This window comes from Podarcis gaigeae, assembly GCF_964106915.1.
Source record: "Podarcis gaigeae genome assembly, chromosome: 14".
Classification (NCBI taxonomy): domain Eukaryota; kingdom Metazoa; phylum Chordata; class Lepidosauria; order Squamata; family Lacertidae; genus Podarcis; species Podarcis gaigeae.
Genome location: NC_139690.1, coordinates 20,226,281 through 20,244,596, shown reverse-complemented (window position 1 = coordinate 20,244,596; position 18,316 = coordinate 20,226,281). Strand labels below are relative to the sequence as shown.

At 44.9% G+C, this 18,316-nt stretch overlaps 1 protein-coding gene across 2 annotated transcripts in view; it reads left to right on the top strand.

Moving 5' to 3' along the window:
* Window positions 1-18,316, top strand: part of AGBL1 (AGBL carboxypeptidase 1) — a 399,614-nt gene that overhangs the window by 174,337 nt on the left and 206,961 nt on the right. For both annotated transcript variants that reach the window (XM_083712535.1, XM_083712536.1), the window contains exon 19: window positions 16,608-16,737. In XM_083712535.1, the coding sequence (XP_083568661.1) occupies window positions 16,608-16,737 (130 nt within the window). The remainder of the gene's footprint in view (window positions 1-16,607; window positions 16,738-18,316) is intronic.

The following is an 18,316-nucleotide window of genomic DNA, read 5'->3' as shown; positions in this document are numbered from 1 at the left end:
GAGCAACAGTTATGTATGTGCAATTTGTACTCTTATTTCTTTTGTTTTCTTACTTCCTCCCTTCCCTGCCCACCTCCCCCTCCAAACCGGGAAATTAGCATTCAAGGAGTGTATGGTGCATGTTGGTGCATACGATGAGGAAGGGAACAAAGAAATAAATAGCTTAGGGAATCTGCCAGTTGCTGCCTGTTCTGCCTCTTGAGTTTCCCTTCTCCCAAGTTACCTCTTCTTACCTTGTCTGTATAAATCACCTGGTGTTTCATGCTCCATGCTTCCCTGTGTGGCTGGATGCTTAGGGACAGTCTTTTCCAGGATCGTATTCCTGGTAAGGAAACGGCAACGGAGGCAAACAAGCTACAACCCCACACAGGATGCTTAAATCCATTGATGGAGCTCTGGGTTGGACATTTGTAGTCCTGGTGCTTTTATATTTGCAGTGGTACCCTAGGTTACAGATGCTTCAGGTCACAGACTCTGCTAACCCAGAAATATTACCTCGGGTTAAGAACTTTGCTTCAGGATGAGAAGAGAAATCGCGTGGCAGCGGGAGGCCCCATTAGCTAAGGTGGTTCCTCAGGTTAAGAACAATTTCAGGTTAAGACCGGACCTCCAGAACGAATTAATATCTTAACCAAAGGTACCACTGTATATCCCATCTTTCATTGAAGGAGCTCAAGGTGGTATACATAGCAGCAGCTGAAGGAGGTGAATGGGAGGCAGGCAGCTAGCTGAGATAGGGAGAGTGGGGAGACATAAATAGTTTAGTATCAGCCCCCATTGGGAAGCAGCCATCTCCAAGAAGCTGCTGTTTTGGGGAGACATCAGGTCTAGGACTCACTGAGGCTATATGCCATTTGCCTGAGTGGTAGTAGCTGCCCTGCACAGCCCACAAAACAACATACCTTGCTTTTATTGGTACCGAGGAAGACATAAGCAAAGACTGCTGGGATGGTGGGTGGCTCTGCCAGCGGTGACTCCAAAGGGGAGATACCAAAGAGGTTATCTCTTTGGGTTGACCTTTGGGGTGTGACAAGGGCATAGGCTCATCCCCCTTTTAGTTGTTTTGTAGGGAAGGGTTTTGTGTGTTGTATTGTGTTATGTTTTTTAGATGACAGTGTGCATAAACATACCCTCCAACATTCCTCAGATGAAAATAGAGCCATTTCCCACTCCCGCCAACTGACCCTTCTGGATTGTGCCGCTCCCCCACCACTGCTGCAGAGCATTTCCTATCAGAAGATGGGCAAGTGCCACCATCACCTGACCAATGCGACAAAGCACACACAGCCTCCACGGTCCCGAGAAAATCCCATAATCTCAATTTTATTTTGTTCTTTGGTACATTTACAAAAAGAAAAACACACACTAATAAATCAGTTTTAGGAAGGGGAAAGATTAGGTGTGGAGGCATAAATATAAGTATCTAAATCAAGATTCTTGTGCTCTGTTCTTCTTCCCATTCCTTCCTGCCCAGGGCAGCCCTGCCCTCTGCCTCTGCCTCAGAACCAGTGCGTCATGCTGGGCTGGGCCTTGGTGGTGGTAGCCCCTCCTCTTCCTCACCTGCTCTCCAGCAGCTGCTACAAGCTACCTAAGGTGGCCATGGAGAGGCAACAGGATGCTCCATCACCATCTCTGCCACTTGGGTCAAGTGCCAACAAATTCTCCTCCCTAAGCTCAGTGGTGGCAGCACTGGCAAAAGGAAACAGGGACATTCTGGGGTTAAATCAGAATTCAGGATGGCTTTTGTAATTCCAGGACTGTCCCTGGAAGATTGAGGCACTTGGAGGGTTAGTTACCATTTTACTAAATTGAATTTACGTTCTCTGGTGACTGAAAATTTGGAACAGCAAATGTTTCCTTGGTGGTGCCTCTCGTGCAATTGGTCAGCCTCAGGGCCACAGCCTCAGGCCACAGGTTAACCCCAGAAGGCAAGGTTTAAAAAACACTTAAACCAGCATTTGAGGACGGTCCAGAGGAAAGTGCAAGGTGGAATATGACCTCAGGCTAGACCTCAGGCCTAGCATGTATAAGATCAGCATCACAGATTATTTTAAGATACTGCTTGCGGATAGTTGTATTCTGCCTGCTTTTTTCTGGTTATGCGAAGCTCATTGTTTTCTGGCTTTGTAGATTAAAGGTAAAACCACAATCTGACCCCTGTCTTTTCACATGTAAACGCCACTATGTTCAATGTGGCTTCTTTCCAGTACATGTGTATAGATAGCAGTAGTGGTGAAGCTTCAGACCATGGGCCAAATCAATCTTAGCAGGCCTCTGCATTTGGCCTGTGAGACAGATTCAGCCCAGCCACATCCACCTGCCCTATACTTCACATCAGTGGGGGGCAGGTAAAACCATGGCTGGGCCAAAAGTCAGTTTGCAAGCCCTGCTGGCCAGCTGATTCATGGCACTTACAAAGCCCTGTGCACTAGGATTTGCAAGCGCCAACAGTCAGCTGGTCATCGGTGCTGGCAAAGTCCTGTGCATGGGTCTCTGCATACAAAATGCAGGTTAAATCTTTGATCTAAAACCATGTGAACAAAATGACTCACTCATTGTCACTGTGATGTCAGGTGATGGACAGGTGGGTGGCCCTGCAGGGGGTGGCGGAGATAAGGACCTGGCCCACTGGATCCAGTTCCCCATCCCTGTCATCTAGAATTCCAGCTGCAATCCTATACTTATTTGGGAGTGGGATTTAGTTCTGGGGAGACTTACAAAGGACTGCATTGTAAGTCGTGAAGTGCTATACACAGATAACTGTACATGCTTAGAATAGCATCATTGTAACATGTTGGATTGAACTCCCGTGGACATAGGCGCAACAAAGGAAGCTGCCTTTTGCTAAGTCAAATCATTGGTCAATTGAGCTCAGTGTTGTCTACACTGACCGGGAGCAGCTATCTGGGCTTTCAAGCAGTCTCTTCCAGCCCTACCTGGAGATGCCAGGGATTGAACCTGGGACCTTCTGCATGCACAGCAAAAGCTCAACCGATAAGATACAACCCTTATGGCTGCAGAAGATCAGGGAGTTGCTGGTTCTCTTTTGCTTACACTTTGCTTGCCCAGCGAAGGAAGCTGAGCTAGCAAACAGCACCCTTCCTTGTTCACTCAGCATATTTCAGCTAATGCTGCCTTGACAGAGCTATAATTTACTTACAGGGAAAGTGCAGTGTCTCCTCTTGCATGGCAGCTGGTGGCCATCTCTGCTGTAAATCATGTCCAAACCCTGTGAATGCCTTGTTGGGAAGAACCAAGTCACCTTTCAGTTCTCTGGTATCAAGCTGGATAACTTAATAGTGCCATTATTTATTCAGGCATTTTCCATGGAAGGTGCTGTGTGTGTGTGTGTGTGTGTGTGTGTGTGTGTGTGTGTGCAAGCATTGGCCGCTCACCTTCCACTCCTCAGTGTGCACTTCTCGAAATGTGTTGCACACTCCTACCACTTATATTCACACAAAATGTTGTGAGCCAAGAGCCCTTGGTTTGGCCAAAGGGTGTTGGATTTCTTGCAGTTAGAAAGAGAAGGAGGTATGGTGCCAATATGGAAAGAACAGAAGAGGAACCCTCCGAGTTCCAGTTTTTCAGCAGATGGTAGGATACCAACACTGAACTCAAAATACTGTCTCCCTGGAGGTTTTCTTCCTCTGCTGGTTTGAAATCTCACAAGTGATGTCCCATGTTTGAATCTCTCACTAAGCTATCAGTTGGGCTTCTACCCCTGAAGGGTATGCTCTGTCTTCACAGGTGGCAGCCATGGTTCTGAATGCCACTTCCCGGGAATTGCAGGTAGGCTGAGTGCTCTTGTGCTCAGGTCCTGCCTTCAGGCTTCCCACATCTGGTTGGCCACATCTGGTTCCCATCTGGTTGGGCACTGTGAGAAAAAAAGCTGGACTAGATGGGCCATTGGCCTGACCCAACAGGCTCTTCTTATGTCCTTATGATCACGTAATTCTTTTTTTATCTATTGATTTTTTCCTTAAAAAAACAACATAGACTATAAGTTACTTTATCCATTGACTGTCCGTCCTCCCCTTCCATGGTTTCCATATTTACCATGAATGCTGCATATTTCACATATACTATTCAACACATCCATTTTAGCCCATTTATCTTAATAATTAGCACTGTTGCTTATATTTCAAGTCCCGCTCATGTTTTCATCTCACTCCAGTAGTTCTTTAAATACGCAATAAAAGTCTTCCAGTCCTCAAGGAATTTTTCGTCATTTTGGTCTCCAGTCTTTCCTGCTTATCTTGCCAGTTCTGCACATGCCATCATTTTCAGAAGCCGTTCTTTCTTCGTTGGCACCTCTCCTTCTTTCCATCTTTGGGCATAATTCAGCTGGAAGGATGTGAAATGGTTCCACGCCGATGCACGATCCCTCCCCTCCACAAACCTTTGTAGGATAGGCTCACGTGCAAATCCACCATTTGGTTTCAGGACCAGACCTGCTACGGTAAATACCGCGGAGAAGTTGCAGCGAGACATGCGCTGAGTAAAAGGGGGCCTGGACTCTGCATCATTTATCTTGAGAAGAAAGGATCATCCTGCATGACAAAACTCAGTCAGACGTAGAAGGTGAAACACCGAAACCTCATTACGCTAATTAGTGGCAGTGTGTTCAAGCTATCGAGAGGCAAGGGGGAGCTGACAAAGTAATGCGTTTGCCCGAGAGGAAGCATTATGCACCGAGCCTTCATTAGTGGGAGCTGGAATGGGGAAGGCGCTGCCCCCCCTCCCCACTGGTGCAACGTCTCCCCTCCGTAAGCAGGAAGGAGACCTTCAGCGGCATCATTAAGCTGGTTGGCAGCCAAATGTCACTTGGCAAGATGAGTTCTGATGCGTTTGTGTGCTGGTTGAAATATAGATGAGGAGGGAGAAGGGGGGGAAGCTCTGTCTGAAAGAGGCAGAGGCCTCTTTGTCCGATGGTCAGCACTGTGTAAAATTGCTAGCCCCACGAGACATGGGAAGGAGGCTGACAGGGGCAAGAAAGTCAGTCCTGTCAAGCAGTGCCTCAGCCCCAATTCTGGAGCCCTATAAATTGAAACTCTGATTTTTGTGTGTGCAGGAGGAGGTGGATTTTTTTATTACTTTACAGTGGCACCTCGAGTTACATACGCTTCAGGTTACATACGCTTCAGGTTACAGACTCCACTAACCCAGAAATAGTACCTTGGGTTAAGAACTTTGCATCAGGCTGAGAACAGAAATCGCGCCGTGGTGGCGCGGCAGCAGCGGGAGGCCCCATTAGCTAAAGTGGGGCTTCAGGTTAAGAACAATTTCAGGTTAAGAACAGACCTCTGGAACGAATTAAGTACGTAACCTGAGGTACCACTGTAGTGCATTTATTTTTTGCAAGTGCACTTGCAGGAACCCCAAGGAATCAAGAGTGAAATAAGATGCATTGGGGTAGTGGTTAGAGTGCTAGGCATGGGAGATCATGGTTCAATTCCCGCTCAGCCTTGAAGCTCACTGGGTGACCTTGGGGCGGACACTTTCTCTCAGCCTAACCTACCTTGTGGGGTTGTTGAGGGATTAAAATAGGGGTGAGGGTGGGGACAGGTGTAATATGTCATCGTGAGCTGCTTGGAGGAAAGGTGGGGTAAATAAAAACAAAAACTAATATTACACTGAATTGTTTCTTAAAGAGGAAATGTTATCAATATAATTAAATAAGGTATATCCCACCCTTTGTCAGCAGACCTCAGGGTAGGACATAGCACAAAAAAGTGGAACATGCCTTGTACAAGCAAACTCCATTTCAGAAACCTGATGAGTTTAGATGACTGTACAATAAGAAAATTAGGGTTGAATGAAAATGGCTATTTGTGAGGGGTGAAAGGGACATTTTGCTAAATATTCTTGCTGGGGTAGTATGGTGTGGTGGAGATAGATGAAATTCTCCAGATGTTTCCCCCCAGAAAATTCTCTTCAGCAATATTCTGGCTCATTTAACGTTGAATGAAACTCAGTTGTTAGTTCATATTAGCAGATGAAGGAAGGCATGAGCTAAGAGAGAACTGGGAGGGGGGAGGGTCCAGCTGACTTCAACAATATTAAAATAATATTAATATTAAAACTGGGTGCAGAGTTGTGCCCAAAATTTACAAGAAGGGTATTTGGGTGGAGCAAGAAAAAAGAAGACTGTCAAAATGTTAGTCAAGGAAATTCTGTTCTGAGAAATTTCAGCCCACCCTTTGAGTAAACAGAGGGAACAAAATCCAGTGCAATGTTAATGCAAGAGGAGATTACATTGTTGCACAAGTGGTTGCACAAGCAGTGGTGTTAGAGGTAGCACACAATGCTTAACTCTTACCAGGTATAGAAGTTGCAGTTGTGCCAGGGATAGGACAACCTCTTTTGCAATTGCAAGACGCCCATTAGATTCTATGCTGAGAATGGGATTCCTGCTAGCAGAATAGCTGTTGCCCAAGTTGGACATCGCCCAGCAAATGGAGGAGTATTTGGCCGTGTGTTATGGGGGATGTACGCGATGGTGACCTTGACCTAACAATAAGAAGTAAAAGCGGCACCTTATTTTCATCTGTGAAGTGTTGCAAGTGGGGAGGCTAGACTTGAATCCTCCTTCTTAGCTTTACAGCTGACAGGGGATAGAATGGAAACATTTGGTCCTCCCTGGGGATTCTGAGGACTGTGTGTTTGGAACAGTTGACTAGCCTCCGGATTGCAAGCAGACCATTAATCTTGAATGGGAGTAGAGCTGTGTGAGTCATCTTGGCAGAATCCCTTTGACCCGGCCTGGCCTCTTCCTCCTAAACCCTCTTGCATCTTGACTGTGTGCGGAAATGCGCCTTTTTGCTCTATTAGCAATGCTGCATTGACCAGCCAGCTGGTGCCTTATTTTGTTATTGCCATGATTATGTGTGGAGTCGACAGGTCCGCCCCAGCCCCCAAGTCTTGTTAGCTTCTTCTAGTGCTGGGGTGGTGGGATTGCATAGACAAAGGAGGTGTGCAACTAAGCAGAGCAGAAGGGATTCCTTCATGAAAAACACCTGCTCATGCCCTGTGGCTTTCCAGCTGTGTTTTGTTATGTGTGCTTGCAATGGTCTGAAGTGTTGTAATCCCTTGGCAAAGCAACAGCATCACCTATCTCTGTCTCCTCGAGAGGATCAGGGTGAAGAGTCCTCTGAGTGTCATGCTGATGAAAGCCCTTTGGCTGCCCCAGGTGCAGAACTGATGACTTCCAGGAGGAAATGACAAAAGTCTCAGGAGATGTTCTGCAGCTTTACACTAGGCTGACCCGGCGTATACTGCTAATAATATTGTAGAGATATATATATGGTGATCTCTTGTTATAGTTGCTAAAAAGCTGTAGTGCATTTTTCCAGGGCTGTTGGCTGAATAACATATTGTCTTTTGGTCTATCTTTTAACCTATCAGTTGGTTGTATTTAAATACATTTGCATATTGTTGGCTGTTGGGAGAAGCAATCGAGGAGGGCTATTGCATTTCCACTACATTTTTGGACTTCTTATTGGCCACTGGGGAGACTAATGAGGTGGACCCTTGGTCCGATCTAACCCAGCTCTTATGTTCTTACCAATAAATACTACTACTACTACTACTACTACTACTACTACTACTACTACTACTAATTTATACCCTGCCCATCTGGCTGGGTTTCCCCAGCCAACTTCAGTGTAAATGCCTTTTTCAGGCCTTGGGTTTAAATTAGAACCTAGTGCAATTTTTATTGCAGAATTTCCACAGAAGCAGATAGTTCCTTCTAGGACTTGGGGTGAGGAACTTGTTGCCCTCCAGAAATTGCTGGACTCCAGTACCCATAAGCCCCAACCAGGATGGCCAATGGTCAAAGATGACGGGAGCTGGAAATCAACAACATTTGGAAGGCCACCAGTTCCTCAACCCTATCTTAGGATGTTGTCACCTGTTCAATAATTAAAACAGTGTCCTCAAATTTCAGCCACTTACCACTTACCATTTCCTTTTTCTGTATATATAAAGCACCAGGGGTGAAATTCTGAGAAAAAACTGAATTGGGGATGAATATTTAAGTTTCCATGCAGAGTTTTGTTCATGGGAACAGCAAAAGAATGTCCCTAGCAAGCTATTTATTTATTTCTACTCCACTATCCTCCCTGCTTCTGCCTCAATCCATGCTCACTTATTGGGATGCAACACACCTTATAAGATTCTCTCTCTCTCTCTCTCTCTCTCTCTCTCTCTCTCTCTCTCTCGTAAACTAATATAGGATAGCAGATTCCTTCTAAGGCCACAACCTTGGTGTGTTTAGGGGACATTTTACTACCCCAAGATACAATGGAATTTGGCTTAAGGTCGAAAAACAACTTGCAAAACATTTAAAGGTTTGTTTTATGGCTTTCAGTCAAGGTGAAGGAGAAAAGGATGCAGTTTCAGGTCCAGCTGTGGGAGGAGATCTGAAGAGAACAAGAGGGTAGGCAGGAGGAACCACATGTGGGAACATGCTCTGCATCCATGATGGCAGGGCGTAGAGCTTCAGAATGCCAGTTGTTGGAAACCACAGGTTGGGAGAATGCTCTTGTGCTCAGGTCCTGCTTGATGCCTTCTCAGAGGCATCTGATTGGCCACTTTGAGTCCAGGATGCAGAAATGGATGGACCATTGGCTTGATCCAACAGGCTCTTCTTAAGAGGTCTAGTGATACTTTGTGGTTAAATTGCCCCAAACCAGTATGTTTTAAGTGCTTCTCCTTTTTTCTTTGAAGCACTTTACACAATCACTACAGAGAAGATGAGACAATCCCTTTTTTTTAAAAAAAAAAGCATCTGTACACTTGACATTTGTAATCCATAGGCCTGTTGAATTATGTATAAGACCAGTCAGTCTGTATGAAGAACCCATGAGTGAGCCAGAAATAAGCTCTTAAGGGGCGGTGGGGGCGGGAATCCAAAGGACAAGAGACACAGCCCTCCCTAAATGGCATTCCTGCTGAGAGGGGAGAACTTGCTCTTTGATAAATGAAAGCTGCAGCTTATTATCAGGAGAAAGGGCAACTTTATATATTTCTTTGGAGTGCCCAGTCAAAATGACACATAGAACCAAAACAGCTTAAAAAGAAGAAGAAACACCCCCCCCCAATAGTCCCCCTCCCAAAAGCTTACAGCCAGGCCATCTAAGGGAACATCTTGTGTATAAAAAATGCTGGAAGATTTCTTCCAGTTTGCATTTTGAATGGAATTCACACATCCTGGATCAGACCGCAGTTAACCTTTGTTATTCTGGAGTTCTCGGCTCACCTCAGAAAGCATATGAAATTGCAAGTGAAAATGCATCTTGTGGTAAAACGCATACCAAAAATGTGTATTTTGTGGTACAGTGCATTAAAATGTGGATTTCCAAAAGTGTGTTGTTGTTTTTTAAGCAGAATCCTGTGAAAACAGGATGGAACTGACTAATGAATGAACAGGTGCAAAACTGGAAGACTGATCTGGCCATCCCTCCCTGCAGTTAAGATCTGCTAGTGAGGTCCTGCTTCAAATTCTATCTCATATGAATCCTAGATAAACTTTCATGAGAAGAAGGGTCTTTTCTGCTGTGGCCCTAGTGCTGTGGAAGATCCTCCTTTGTGAGGTCTACATGCCCTTCACTGTCTTTTTAGAGGCAGTGCAAGATACCTTTCCCACACACAGCTGGAGTTGATTTATTAATTTTGCTGCAGTTGTTTTCTACCAATATTTTATGTATTTTAAACGGTATTTTTGTACATATACTACTTTGGATATGTTTTTTAAATATCACACATGCACACACACACACACACACACACACACATACGCACACACACACACACACACACCTTTTTCAAACAAGAGCTAAAATAGATAGTAACTTTCAATATCAGCAGTTAAACGTGCTCTCACCAGTAATCCTTCACCAATTTAATCTGTTTAATCTACAAAACAAGCTCGGGAGTTGCTATATCTTACATCTTGTCTCATGTAACCACATTTTCAGGGAGATAATGACAAAAGGGATCCCTCCCATCTGTACCTCTCCTCTTTTTCTCCATGCTTTAAAAAGGTTGATTCATTTCCCAGCCTGCTCCTTAGCCACCCAGAACACGCCCAACTGCCTAATCACAGTATTCTCTGCTGTTCGCAGATTGAAAAAATATTTCTGCATTAAATCATGTTAAGCATAAAATAATTCACATTTATGTATCCTCCCTGGATTTTTATGTGTGGAAGGCACAAAGATCTGTTCAAAGGGAATGGCACAATTGATCAGCTTCCCTGTGACAATTACTGTCATGGGGGTAACCCAATAAACTTCCCATTCTCCTTCAAATATGGAGGAAGCTCACCACATTAACTTCCAAGTTTATACCCTGATTATAGGCCCCTTAGCAAGTTAAATATAGCCCTTTTAAAGGTGTGGGGGGGGTGCACTCTGTTCATATTTTCATCAGACACATATCACACTAGTGCTGAGGGATCTGCACTGCCTGCTACATACATACAAAACCCTAAATCTCCACACCAGGTTACCTGAAAATAAGTGTTCTACTTCACTTCCTGTGAAGGGCACTGTGATCAGCTGATGGGACCTGGTTAATTTTTTCATGGCCTGATGGTTGTTGGCTTGTGGCAACATAAGATTTTTCTTTTGAGTTGTGGAATGCCCTTGCTGTGGGTTAAACCACAGAACCTAGGACTTGCCGATCAGAAGGTCGGCGGTTCGAATCCCCATGATGGGGTGAGCTCCCGTTGCTCAGTCCCTGCTCCTGCCAACTAGCAGTTCGAAAGCACATCAAAGTGCAAGTAGATAAATAGGTACCACTCTGGCGGGAAGGTAAACGGTGTTTCCGTGCGCTGCTCTGGTTCGCCAGAGGCGGCTTAGTCATGCTGGCCATATGACCCAGAAGCTGTCTGTGGACAAATGCCGGCTTCCTCGGCCAGTAAAGCAAGATGAGCGCCACAACCCCAGAGTCATTCACAACTGGATCTAATGGTCAGGGGTCTCCCTACTGAAATATGAGAGGGCCCATCCCTGTTGTGATATCACACCAACTCCTGAAGAGACACCTGTTCAGACAAGCCTCCCCTGAACTCTACTTGTGATCTCATTGTTTAAACTATTTAAGTGTTTTCAAAATGGGTAGAACAATTAATAGAAATCATCTTGGTTCAGGCCAAGGGAGCCGGTGTTCGTCCACAGACAGCTTTCTGGGTCATGTGGCCAGCATGACTAAACCGCTTCTGGTACAACGGAACACCGTGAGGGAAACCAGAGCGCATGGAAATGCCGTTTACCTTCCCGCCACAGCGGTACCTATTTATCTACTTGCACTGGCGTGCTTTGGAACTGCAAAGTTGGCAGGAGCTGGACAGAGCAATGGGAACTCACCCCATCGCAGGGATTCAAACCGACCTTCCAATTGGCAAGCCCAAGAGGCTCAGTGGTTTAGGCTACAGCACCACCCACTCCCACCCTCTGTCACTGAACAATGGTCTTTGCTAGGGGTTGCTGATGCAGTACACTCCAGATCTTGTTGGACTACAACTCCCATCATACATCTGGAGAGTACAATTATAGCTACCCCGGGTTTGAACTGTCCTGAGAGCATATGAATATCAGAAGCTGTCCAGTGCTTTAAATGTATGGTGTGAATGTGGCCTATGGTACCACTTTCAACAGTCATGGCTTCCTCAAAAGAATTCCAGGAGTTGTAGTTTGTTCACTGCAGATGGTGACAGCAGCCACGAAATTAAAAGACGCCTGCTTCTTGGGAGAAAAGCAATGACAAACCTAGACAGCATCTTAAAAAGCAGAGACATCACCTTGCCAACAAAGGTTTGTATAGTTAAAGCTATGGTTTTCCCAGTATTGATGTATGGAAGTGAGAGCTGGACCATAAAGAAGGCTGATCTCCGACGATTTGATGCTTTTGGATTATGGTGCTGGAGGAGACTCTTGACAGTCCCGTGGACTGCAAGAAGATCAAACCTATCCATTCTGAAGGAAATCAGCCCTGAGTGCTGCCTGGAAGGACAGATCCTGAAGATGAGACTCCAATACTTTGGCCACCTCATGAGAAGAGAAGACTCCCTGGAAATCACCCTGATGTTGGGAAAGATGGAGGGCACAAGGAGAAGGGGACGACAGAGGACGAGAAGGTTGGATAGTGTTCTTGAAGCTACCAGCATGAGTTTAACTAAATTGCGGGAGGAAGTGGAAGACAGGAGTGCCTGGCGTGCTCTGGTCCATGGGGTCATGAAGAGTCGGACACGACTAAATGACTAAACAACAACAAGGATGCGAAAAATTCTTAGGAGACCCCCTACTCCCGTGCTGAAGTCCCAGAATTTCCCATGCAGAGGGATAGATTATTAAATGCTCTGGGAACTGTAGCTTTGTGAGGGGAGTTGAGGTCTCCTAACTACCGGTACTCTCAGCACCTTTAAGAAACTACACTTCCCAGGATTCTCTGGGGGAAGCCATGGCTGTGTTTAAAGTGGTATCACAGTGCTTTAAATGTAAGGTGTGAATGTGGCTCATCTAGAGGGCACCAGGTTGGTGAGGACTGGTATATTCGATTGACATTTGAACTGGCTACAGGTAAAGGAAAAGACTTGTGTTTTTAAAAAATAAAAAAGAAAGAAAAGAGAGAGAAGGATTCAGCAAAAGTGAGAAAGGGAAAGACAAATAGAGGGAGGGAGGGAGGGAAACAAAGACAAATTCAGATGCAGACACCGATAAGGAGACCAAAAACCACAGTAGGCATAATACAAAAGGGAAGAGAATGAAACACTAGAGAATGAGAGAGACAAAGAGAGCAGGAGGGAGTCACGAGTCACTTCTTAGGGAGAAAATGCCGCTGCAGCAGGGAGATAAAACTGATTCCAAAATCTTCTGCCCATTACAGATAACTAGAAAGACAGGGCCCATCATATGGAGTGAGTGATGTTAGGACTGATAATAATAGCACCTGGGGCACAGCCAGCTATAAAAACCTAAAGGGACATATTGTGTTTGATAGCTGGAGAGCCGCTTTGCAATTCACTGCGCATCCTAATAAGAGTGAGGAAAGCAGTGTCGGCAGTGGGCAAGAATATCTATAGAAGGGAAAGAGATGCAAGTACACACCAGGATGCCTTTGGAGCAGCATGGGGCAGCATCAATGCAATGTGCGGCTAAATGGCTCCTGCCAAGGAACAAGGGGAAGGAGAGCTTTGTGTCGGCACATTATGGAATCTCTGGGCCGTGTTCTCAGTCGAAGCACAAAGGAGCAAGAAGCCATCGCTCTTCCTCCCCACCTTAAAAGAAGCACATCACATTCCCAAGGAGAACTTAACCCCCACCATCACCACAAGGCAGTGGTTCATTTATTTATTTGTGGCATTTATCTCCCACCTGAGCTCAAGGGAGCATCTGTAGTTCTCCCCCTCCTAATTTAATCCCTGCAACAACCCTGGGAGTTAGGGTAGGATAAGAGACAGTGACTGGCCCAGGCACCTAGTGAGGTTCTTGGTTGACTGAGGATTTTAGCCCAGGTTCAGCACTCTAACCCAGATCACCAGTGTGGTTCCCATGAGCCCAATGGGGCTCGTAAAGGTTGTCATCTGGTGCCCATGAAGCCACTGCCCCCTTGGACATGAGATGGTGAGGTACACTGAGCCTCTTGGACTTGCCAATCAGAAGGTCGGCAGTTTGCATTTGCATGATGGGGTGAGCTCCCTTTGCTCTGTCCCAGCTTCTGCCAACCTAGCAGTTCGAAAGCATACCTGTGCAAGTAGATAAATAGGTATCACTGTAGTGGGAAAGTAAACGGCTTTTCCGTGCGCTCTGGCTTCCGTCACTGTGTTCCGTTGTGCCAGAAGCAGTTTAGTCATGCAGGCCACAGAACCTGGAAAGCTGTCTGTGGACAAACACCGGCTCCCTTGGCCTGAAGCGAGATGAGTACCACACCCCATAGTCCAGTTTGACTAGACTTAACCATCCAGGGGTCCTTTACTCAGTGGCAGAGTATCTCCTCTGCATGCAAAAGGTCCCAGGTTCAATCTCCACCATCTCCAGATAGAATCGGAAAAAACTTCTGACTAAAACCCCAGAGAACCACTGCCAGCCATTGTAGACAATACTGAGCTAGGTGGATTAATGGCTGGACTCTATATAAGGCAACTTCCTGTTTTCCGTTGTCTTGTACAGCAGCTTGTGAATGCATATTGACAACATCTTCCTCAGCTCAGTGTGGCTCTGGTAATTCAGCCTTGACAATAAGCCCACAAAGATATAGCTGTTTATTTGTGGGGAAATACCACCATCATCAACAACAATAACAGGATCAAATTCATAGGAACATAGGAATCTTCCTTTTTTCTCTGCTTGGTTGTTGGCACAAACTGGAAGAGGAGGAAGAAGGAAGAAGTTCTAGCTTCTTGGTAGAGAATCTGCTTTCATGGAAAAGTTCACAGTTCTAATCCTTGGCGTCCCCAAGTACATACTGTCCAACCTTTTCAGATAAAAAAACCTCAGATGTGCATCTTCCAGGACATGCTCCCAGGCGAGTCATGAGACCTGTTCTTCCCTCTCACCCCCCAAAAACATGGATGCTTTAGTTGAGATTCTTGCATTGCAGGGGGTTGGACTAGAAGACCCTGAGAATCCCTTCCAACTCTAAAATTCTATGATTCTATTCTATGAAAAGCACTTTTTCCTGGGCGAGACACCTAAAATGGCCATCCCGATCTCACATGTAAATATGGGGTGTCCCTTTTTTCTGGGACACTTGGTGGGTATGCAATTAGGGCTAGGAATAATTCCTGTCTGGAACCCTGGAAAGCTGCTGCCAATCACTGTAGATAATCCTGATCTAGACGGACCAATGGTCTGACTCAGTTATCTGGCTGGTTCATGGGTTCCTGAATCCTGATCATTGTCTATGTTGGCTGTGACTGGTTGGAGCTGGAATCTAGCCACATCTGCAGGGCATGACGTTAGCTTCCGCTGCCCTCGAGCATCTCCCCGAATTCTCCAGATGTTTTGGACTACATCTCCCACCAGCCCCAGCCAGTATGAATGAGATGGACACCAGCTGTACAGAATGCACCGTTTTTCATTAATAGCAGATTCCAGTTCACTGAGGATGAGAACTGCAAGTGCTTTACTATCTACAGCATGCATTCTAAGGGGGCAGATGACTAAAATTGCAGGGTCAAGAAGGAGAGTCGAGAGAAAGGAATAATGCTCTAGTGGAGCTTGTGATGCTGTAAAAAAATAATAATGAAGAAAGCCTCAAGCACATTTTCCTTTCCTTTAAAAAAAGGTGTTAAATTAAGGCATTATTATAAAAACAAAGCAAACGGCAAAGTATGTAATAAATTGCTTTATGCAGAATGAGAAATAAAACCCTCAATACTTCTGGCAATCTATAAAAGCCTGTAACTTTGTGCTCAGTACAGACCATTAATATTTTACAAAACTAGATAATGATTTGGATATAGTAACTGGAGAGCCCCTTCTGGCTGTACACAAAAGAAAGACTATATAATCCAGCAGTGGTTTACATAAGCTGCTATGCAAATGACTCCCAGTTCAAACACTCTGGATGCTGCAGTTAAAGCAGGGCTGGGGAGCTGCAGACCAAGGACCAAAAGCTACCCTCTAGCCTCCCTAGTTGGCCTTTGGAACTCAGGCCATAATGCTCCCCAGGCCACACCCCCTCTCACAGGCCACACCCTCCCTTGAGTGCTTTTGCTTGGTTGGAATGTGTCACTGAACTATGATAAAGCCAACTGCTTGTATGCAAGGAGTATGGAGGGATGTGTGGTGTGTGTGTCTCTGAAAACCTGGGTTTTGCACGACTGGAAAAGAACCACCTCCAATGCTCTCCCCACTTTTGCATCACACCTTCTCTGTCACTGGTACATGACCTCTGGACCTCCCTACCAGGGAACATGGCCCCCAGGCTGAAGATTATGCTTGGACTTATCCTTCATGAATTGGTCCAATCCTCTTGTAAAGTTGGTGGCCACCACTGCTTCCTGTGGGTGCTAGTTTCATAATTTCGCTAAGTCAAGTAGTACTTTCTTTTATCTGTCTTGAAGCTTCCAGTATTCAGCTTCATTGGATATCCGCAAGTTTAGAATATATTTCAGGATATCTGAGGCCAATTTTCAGCTCTGGTCAAGTTGTACCTGGGGAGAAATGCGTCACCATAGAGCCCCGCTCGCATTATACAGCCAACAGGGAGATATTTAAAGCAACACTCCTGTGTAGCATCTCTTAGGTACAGATGTTTGCAAAGTATTTTACAATAAAGAGTCTTTTTTTGAATTACATATATTGCTCTCGCTGTAAAAATAAGACTGCCCCTAATATTGTTAAGTCCAACAGTACATGCCTCAGCAGGCAAAGAAAGTGATAATGAATACAGCACAGAAATGAAGCTTCTAAAATAAACAACTCTGGAGATTTGACTTCATTCAATTCCATCAAAATTGAAAGTGTGCAGGAATAAAGAACAGTGTGAGTAGCCAAGCCTGCCCTGGCTCTCAACACCTTTTGTGAGGATTACCGAGTTGCGGTTTTCAATCTTTTTCTTTTTTCATTCTTAGATTTCTTCTTCTTCTTTGATTCTAGCCAACGATGCTCCTTAAGCGCGGATGACTTGAATAGGCGATGGCTGAATCCCAGTCCAGCATGCCAGCCCACCATTTACCACACAAAGGGCCTCCTTTACTATCTCAGTACTCAAGGCCGAACTCCAGTGGTGAGTCTTTGTCGTTCATATTTTCTTTGCCCAACTATCTTTAGACTATTATCTACCTCTGCTGCAGAGGTGGGGGACCTGTGGCCCTCCGCCACAACATGGGGTCCGAGTGGAATGATACATTGGATTTAGTTCACATTTTAAGGCAAACCAACCCACTGTGCACTTTCAGAAACAATACATGTACCAAAAGACAGTCCTCCTTTGAAATTTGCACTTCTTCAAATTTCACAGTACAGTTCTCCAGCCTATAAATGTGTACAAAAAAATGCATATACTGAGCTCAAGTGAGTTAAGCAATGAGTTTACACACACAAAAAAAGGATTTTATTAGGGGAGATTGTTTTGCAAAAATTGTTTTGTTAGCAGAAATTCACAGTATAATGCCAATGAACTTTCATGAATACTTTTTTAAAAGAAAAATCAGATTTCCCCTTCTTAACTAGACAGTATTGATTGATATTGGTTTTATTTGTGGTTTTAATGATGTTTTATGGATCTTTTGTTGATTTTATGCTTATATATTGTAGTCAGCCTTATGTAAGAGCAGATTAAAATGCATAAATGAATATGACTAGATAAACAGATACATGGATAAACCAACAAGGAAATGTAGGGAACTGAATCTGGGTCCCTCTGCATGCAATGCACGTCCTCTTCCACTAAACTACAGACTTTCCATCCATGGTATAGCCTCTGTGAAAGCTAGGCCAAAGTGCCCTTGACTAAGCCCATCTATGAAAATATGGGATTGAAAGATAGGAAGAGCCCCACAAGTGTAAATACCCATGGGTAGAGATGACAGGAAGTTTGCTTATGTTCACATTTTGTCAGGTTTCGGGGAATCAGAACCCTCCTTTGGTGGCAGCAAAGAAGAAGATAAAAAGAGAAGAGTTCTTACCCATTAGTTTATTCAATAATCACAGCGAGAGACAAAAGAATGCGGTCTCTCTCTAGAAATAGCATTGCTCCAACTGTAGTCCCCCTCCTTCATCTCCCTTACTCTACATCAGTCCTGTGTCGGCGAATCTGAGCCTTCCGCCGCTGAGCTCTCTGCAATACTACTCTCAATGCCTGTCTGGTCCTGGGAGAAGAGGGGTTATGAATGCTTTCCAAGGACACTGAGTCTGTCAGCTGTCTCTCCCCTAGCGCTGGTTCTTCTTCCTGCTCTTCCTCTTCCAATATTTCCCAGCTCTGCTCTCTGCAGCCTCTGAACCATGCCCTTCTGCAGACCACTGTTCTAAATCTATACTGTCCTCCTGTTCTTGGGAAGGTTCAGGAGAAGGGGTGGTGGCCCCCGCCATTCCTCCTCAGTCCAGCCCCTGACACATTTAAATGTGAATCTATGAAATTTGCATTTTCTGAAACAATATGAGAACTCAAGCACAGCCATCCTTTTGAATTCACAAACAATGTTTATGAAAGATGCATATATGTAGGGTCAAGTGTGCATAAAAAACAACATATTTGTAAAAATAACATACATTATATTTGAAGAAGCTGCCTGCAAAAATGTTTCCATTAGTCGAAAGTGCATACCCAGAATGTGTTTATTAGGAGAAATTTGCACTAAAATTTC